Source organism: Coregonus lavaretus (genome assembly GCF_964263955.1).
Source record: "Coregonus lavaretus genome assembly, contig: HAP1_SCAFFOLD_5231, whole genome shotgun sequence".
Classification (NCBI taxonomy): domain Eukaryota; kingdom Metazoa; phylum Chordata; class Actinopteri; order Salmoniformes; family Salmonidae; genus Coregonus; species Coregonus lavaretus.
Window position 1 is genome coordinate 1 of NW_028161460.1, and position 7,500 is coordinate 7,500.

Below are 7,500 nucleotides of genomic sequence, written 5' to 3' on the forward strand. Positions count from 1 at the left end.
TCCTGTTTCTGTAGTGAGACAGCTTGATGTACCAGTACACCCCCTGGACAGGACACTAGTCTATCTCTTGTTTCTATAGTGAGACAGCTTGATGTACAGGAAACCCCCTGGACAGGACACTAGTCTATCTCCTGTTTCTGTAGTGAGACAGGCTTGAATGTACCAGTACACCCCCTGGACAGGACACTAGTCTATCTCTTGTTCTATAGTGAGACAGCTTGATGTACAGGACACCCCTGGACAGGACACTAGTCTATCTCCTGTTTCTGTAAGTGAGACAGCTTGATGTACAGTACACCCCCTGGACAGGACACTAGTCTATCTCCTGTTTCTGTAGTGAGACAGCTTGATGTACAGTAAACCCCCTGGACAGGACACTAGTCTATCTCCTGTTTCTGTAGTGAGACAGCTTGATGTACAGTACACCCCCTGGACAGGACACTAGTCTATCTCCTGTTTCTGTAGTGAGACAGCTTGATGTACCAGTACACCCCTGGACAGGACACTAGTCTATCTCTTGTTTCTATAGTGAGACAGCTTGATGTACAGGACACCCCCCTGGACAGGACCACTAGTCTACCTCCTGTTTCTGTAGTGAGACAGCTTGATGTACCAGTACACCCCCTGGACAGGTCACTAGTCTATCTCCTGTTTCTGTAGTGAGACAGCTTGATGTACAGTACACCCCCCTGGACAGGACACTAGTCTATCTCCTGTTTCTGTAGTGAGACAGCTTGATGTACAGTACACCCCCTGGACAGGACACTAGTCTATCTCCTCTTTCTGTAGTGAGACAGCTTGATGTACCAGTACACCCTCTGGACAGGACACTAGTCTATCTCCTGTTTCTGTAGTGAGACAGCTTGATGTACAGTACACTCCCTGGACAGGACACTAGTCTACTCCTGTTTCTGTAGTGAGACAGCTTGATGTACAGGACACCCCCTGGACAGGACACTAGTCTATCTCCTGTTTCTGTAGTGAGACAGCTTGATGTACAGGACACCCCCTGGACAGGACACTAGTCTATCTCCTGTTTCTGTAGTGAGACAGCTTGATGTACCAGTACACCCCCTGGACAGGACACTGAGTCTATCTCCTGTTTCTGTAGTGAGACAGCTTGATGTACAGGACACCCCCTGGACAGGACACTAGTCTATCTCCTGTTTCTGTAGTGAGACAGCTTGATGTACAGGACACCCCTGGACAGGACACTAGTCTATCTCCTGTTTTCTGTAGTGAGACAGCTTGATGTACAGTACACCCCCTGGACAGGACACTAGTCTATCTCCTGTTTCTGTAGTGAGACAGCTCGATGTACAGTACACCCCCTGGACAGGACACTAGTCTATCTCCTTTTTCTGTAGTGAGACAGCTTGATGTACCAGTACACCCCCTTGACAGGACACTAGTCTATCTCCTCTTTCTGTAGTGAGACAGCTTGATGTACAGGACACCCCCTGGACAGGACACTAGTCTATCTCCTGTTTCTGTAGTGAGACAGCTTGATGTACCAGTACACCCCCTGGACAGGTCACTAGTCTATCTCCTGTTTCTGTAGTGAGACAGCTTGATGTACAGGACACCCCCTGGACAGGACACTAGTCTATCTCCTGTTTCTGTAGTGAGACAGCTTGATGTACCAGTACACCCCCTGGACAGGTCACTAGTCTATCTCCTGTTTCTGTAGTGAGACAGCTTGATGTACAGGACACCCCCTGGACAGGACACTAGTCTATCTCCTGTTTCTGTAGTGAGACAGCTTGATGTACCAGTACACCCCCTTGACAGGACACTAGTCTATCTCCTCTTTCTGTAGTGAGACAGCTTGATGTACAGGACACCCCCTGGACAGGACACTAGTCTATCTCCTGTTTCTGTAGTGAGACCGCTTGATGTACCAGTACACCCTCTGGACAGGACACTAGTCTATCACAGGGCAGTCCAATAGTAGTGAACTAGATAGTTGTCCATCCTCCGTGATAAGCCAGTGTGATTAAACATTGGATTTCAGTTTGAACAAGAATGTAACAGATGGATAAATGATATTTCTTCTCTCTCCATAACACCCACATTCCTGTGTAACAGTTGTTATGTTGGTGCCGGTGGACAGGCTGAGACACGGCGAGGATAGATAGGGAGGGTGAATTCTTCTACAGCAGATTTATCCATCTAGCTGGCCAGTTGTGGAGAGTGTTGTGAGAATGTTACGAGTGGTGTGGTGTGGTGTGGCAGCCCTCTAACGGAAGTGGTCTGTAGGGAGACATACAGGACACAGCCCTGGTTCTGACCCGGGTTCCTGTCAGGGGTCGTTGATGTTTGAGAGGCGTTTAAACTGTGACTACGCGCACACTCATAGCTCAGCTCCACGGACATATCCAGCTCATGAAACTAAAGAGTGTTAAAAGCTTCAATCACTGAGAGGACTGGAACCACTACACTGTAATTAATGTGGTGACAGCTATCTGCGAACTACACTGTAGTTATTATGGTGACAGCTATCTTCTAACTACACTGTAGTTATTATGGTGCCAGCTATCTGCTAACTACACTGTAGTTATTATGGTGACAGCTATCTGCTAACTACACTGTAGTTATTATGGTGACAGCTATCTGCTAACTACACTGTAGTTATTATGGTGACAGCTGTCTGCTAACTACACTGTAGTTATTATGGTGACAGCTATCTGCTAACTACACTGTAATTAATGTGGTGACAGCTATCTGCTAACTACACTGTAGTTATTATGGTGACATCTATCTGCTAACTACACTGTAGTTATTATGGTGCCAGCTATCTGCTAACTACACTGTAGTTATTATGGTGACAGCTATCTGCTAACTACACTGTAGTTATTATGGTGACAGCTATCTGCTAACTACACTGTAGTTATTATGGTGACAGCTGTCTGCTAACTACACTGTAGTTATTATGGTGACAGCTATCTGCTAACTACACTGTAGTTATTATGGTGACAGCTATCTGCTAACTACACTGTAGTTATTATGGTGACATCTATCTGCTAACTACACTGTAATTAATGTGGTGCCAGCTATCTGCTAACTACACTGTAGTTATTATGGTGACAGCTATCTGCTAACTACACTGTAGTTATTATAGTGACAGCTATCTGCTAACTACACTGTAGTTATTATGGTGACAGCTATCTGCTAACTACACTGTAGTTATTATGGTGACAGCTATCTGCTAACTACACTGTAGTTATTATGGTGACAGCTATCTGCTAACTACACTGTAGTTATTATGGTGCCAGCTATCTGCTAACTACACTGTAGTTATTATGGTGACAGCTATCTGCTAACTACACTGTAGTTATTATGGTGACAGCTATCTGCTAACTACACTGTAGTTATTATGGTGACAGCTATCTTCTAACTACACTGTAGTTATTATGGTGACAGCTATCTGCTAACTACACTGTAATTAATGTGGTGACAGCTATCTGCTAACTACACTGTAGTTATTATGGTGACAGCTATCTGCTAACTACACTGTAGTTATTATGGTGACAGCTATCTTCTAACTACACTGTAGTGTATGGTGCCAGCTATCTGCTAACTACACTGTAGTTATTATGGTGACAGCTATCTGCTAACTACACTGTAGTTATTATGGTGACAGCTATCTGCTAACTACACTGTAGTTATTATGGTAACAGCTATCTGCTAACTACACTGTAGTTATTATGGTGACAGCTATCTGCTAACTACACTGTAGTTATTATGGTGACAGCTATCTGCTAACTACACTGTAGTTATTATGGTGACAGCTATCTGCTAACTACACTGTAGTTATTATGGTGCCAGCTATCTGCTAACTACACTGTAGTTATTATGGTGACAGCTATCTGCCAACTACACTGTAGTTATTATGGTGACAGCTATCTGCTAACTACACTGTAGTTATTATGGTGACAGCTATCTGCTAACTACACTGTAGTTATTATGGTGCCAGCTATCTGCTAACTACACTGTAGTTATTATGGTGACAGCTATCTGCTAACTACACTGTAGTTATTATGGTGACAGCTATCTGCTAACTACACTGTAGTTATTATGGTGACAGCTATCTGCTAACTACACTGTAGTTATTATGGTGACAGCTATCTGCTAACTACACTGTAGTTATTATGGTGACAGCTATCTGCTAACTACACTGTAGTTATTATGGTGACAGCTATCTGCTAACTACACTGTAGTTATTATGGTGCCAGCTATCTGCTAACTACACTGTAGTTATTATGGTGCCAGCTATCTGCTAACTACACTGTAGTTATTATGGTGACAGCTATCTGCTAACTACACTGTAATTAATGTGGTGACAGCTGCTAACTACACTGTAGTTATTATGGTGACAGCTGCTAACTACACTGTAGTTATTATGGTGACAGCTATCTGCTAACTACACTGTAGTTATTATGGTGCCAGCTATCTGCTAACTACACTGTAGTTATTATGGTGACAGCTATCTGCTAACTACACTGTAGTTATTATGGTGACAGCTACCTGCTAACTACACTGTAATTAATGTGGTGACAGCTGCTAACTACACTGTAGTTATTATGGTGACAGCTATCTGCTAACTACACTGTAGTTATTATGGTGACAGCTAGGTCCCATCAGAACCAGACCTCCAGACTGTCCATTTAACTAGATCCCATCAGAACCAGACCTTAGCTAGGTCCCATCAGGCTAAATATTCTCAGTGAGTGACTCTCATCGCACTGTCACACACACTCACACGCTTGGAACACACACATGCACATGCACAGACACACGCATATACACATCCCTATAAAAACAAACACACACACGTCCTCTCTCCCTTCTTCCGTCATTCCCACCCAGTCACACACAACACTCACCATATTCAGTTTGAGCCTTGCTGGTACTTCCTCCTCCGCCTCCTCCTGCGCCTCCTCCTCCTGCGCCTCCTCTCCTCTCCCAGTCCCCAAGTGGCTTTAGGAAGTTACTATCCTCTGTGTTACTGCCTCCTCCTCTTCCTCCTCCTCTTCCTTCGCCTGCTCCCCTGTAGGGCGGCTGCGGCTCCCTAGCCTGCTCCTCGGGCCTGCGGGGGGTCGAGACCGAGGAGGAGGAGGAGGAGGAGGAGGAGGAAGAGGAGGAGGTCTGCCACCAGTTTCTCCAGTTTGGAGCAGCCCATCCTGGTTTGTTCTCTTTCTTCAGGCCTTTTTCAGGCTCTGCTGCCTCTAGACCGTCCACCACCTCTATGGTCACCTGGAGGAGAAAGAGAGAGAGAGAGGAGCAGGGTCAAAGGTCAGAGTCTGTCTGGAGTGTGTGTGTGTGTGTCTGTCAGGAAGGCAACAACATACTCTCAATGCTAACATTAAAGCATGCTGCGACATGATTTAGCAATCATATAATTCTTGATACAACTGCACATTATATATTTGAGTTGTACTTCATGGATGTGCGCACTGTTTCCTTCTAATACTGTGTGGCCTACATTCTAGATATTTCTGACACAGAATACCAGCTGCTCTGATCTAGTTGTGTTATTGTACAGAAGAGAATAGCGGTCATCCCCGAGCAGTCCCACTGAGCCCGTCTGTGTAGCAGCAGTCAAGCTTGATGTGGTCCTGACTCCCTCCCCCTCCTCCCATCCTGCTGTACTTCCTAACATGTGCCTCGCATATGAGAGGGGGGAACCTCCACCCCCTCCAATACAATGCCCCCACTACCCCCGCACCCCCCTCCCTCCCTCCTCACCCTCTCCACCTAAACAGTGAGTTCAAAGGGTCTGCTCAGCCTTCTCCGGAACATGAAGGGTCTGCTCAGCCTTCTCCAGAACATGAAGGGTCTGCTCAGCCTTCAGCAGGACATGAAGGCCAGATGAATCTTAGGATCAAAGAGGTCCCCCCCCTCTCCTCTCCTCTCCTCTCCTCTCCTCTCCTCTCCTCTCCTCTCCTCTCCTCTCCTCTCCTCTCCTCTCCTCTCCTCTCCTCTCCTCTCCTCTCCTCTCCTCTCCTCTCCTCTCCTCTCCTCTCCTCTCCTCTCATAGACCCCTCACTCACTCGTTCAATCGCTCCCTCTCCCCAGCCCCTCTCCCCCTCTCCCCAGCCCAGCCCCTCTCCCCAGGCCCGTTCCCTCTCCCCGTTCCCTCTCCCCAGGCCCGCTCCCTCTCCCCAGGCCCGCTCCCTCTCCCCAGCCCCTCTCCCCAGCCCAGCCCCTCTCCCCAGCCCCTCTCCCCAGCCCCTCTCCCCAGGCCCGTTCCCTCTCCCCAGCCCCTCTCCCCAGGCCCGCTCCCTCTCCCCAGCCCCTCTCCCCAGGCCCGCTCCCTCTCCCCAGCCCCTCTCCCCAGCCCCTCTCCCGAGGCCCGCTCCCTCTCCCCAGCCCCTCTCCCCAGCCCCTCTCCCCAGCCCAGCCCCTCTCCCCAGGCCCGCTCCCTCTCCCCAGCCCCTCTCCCCAGCCCCTCTCCCGAGGCCCGCTCCCTCTCCCCAGCCCCTCTCCCCAGGCCCGTTCCCTCTCCCCAGCCCCTCTCCCCAGCCCAGCCTCTCTCCCCGCTCCCTCTCCCCAGCCCCTCTCCCCAGCCCCTCTCCCCAGCCCCGTTCCCTTTCTTCCTCTGTTCCTACATCTTGAGATGTCAACACACTTTGTCCATTCTGGGGTTTAGCAGTTAATATTCTGTCTGATGCTCTTAGAAGTGGAGGAGGGGCTTGTCGGATGAGATAGCAGAGTGATTTAGACATGGCAGCAGTGGGAGGGTTTTGTTTATTATCTATCTCACTTGCTTTGGCAACGTTAACATATATGTTCCCCATGCTAATAAAGCCCTTTGAATTGAATTGAATAGTGTCTCTCTGCATACTGGTTAGTATTGAGGCTAGTGTTGGTTAGCTTCTCTCTGTATAGTGGTTAGTACTGAGGCTAGTGTTGGTTAGCTTCTCTCTGTATAGTGGTTAGTACTGAGGCTAGTGTTGGTTAGCTTCTCTCTGTATAGTGGTTAGTACTGAGGCTAGTGTTGGTTAGCTTCTCTCTGTATACTGGTTAGTACTGAGGCTAGTGTTGGTTAGCTTCTCTCCGTATAGTGGTTAGTACTGAGGCTAGTGTTGGTTAGCTTCTCTCTGTATACTGGTTAGTACTGAGGCTAGTGTTGGTTAGCTTCTCTCCGTATAGTGGTTAGGACTGAGGCTAGTGTTGGTTAGCTTCTCTCTGTATAGTGGTTAGGACTGAGGCTAGTGTTGGTTAGCTTCTCTCTGTATACTGGTTAGTACTGAGGCTAGTGTTGGTTAGCTTCTCTCTGTATAGTGGTTAGTATTGAGGCTAGTGTTGGTTAGCTTATCTCCGTATAGTGGTTAGTACTGAGGCTAGTGTTGGTTAGCTTCTCTCTGTATACTGGTTAGTATTGAGGCTAGTGTTGGTTAGCTTCTCTCTGTATAGTGGTTAGGACTGAGGCTAGTGTTGGTTAGCTTCTCTCTGTATAGTGGTTAGTACTGAGGCTAGTGTTGGTTAGCTTCTCTC

The 7,500-nt window shown here is 47.8% G+C and overlaps 1 protein-coding gene across 1 annotated transcript in view; it reads right to left on the minus strand.

The window, feature by feature from the left end:
* Nucleotides 1–4,886: 4,886 nt before the first annotated feature.
* Nucleotides 4,887–7,500, minus strand: part of LOC311120646 (isthmin-1-like) — a gene marked incomplete at its 3' end in the record, with an annotated part of 23,405 nt that continues 20,791 nt past the window's right edge. Inside the window, exon 3 of the mRNA XM_084195229.1 lies at nt 4,887–5,256. Coding sequence (XP_084051355.1) covers nt 4,887–5,256 — 370 coding nt within the window. The remainder of the gene's footprint in view (nt 5,257–7,500) is intronic.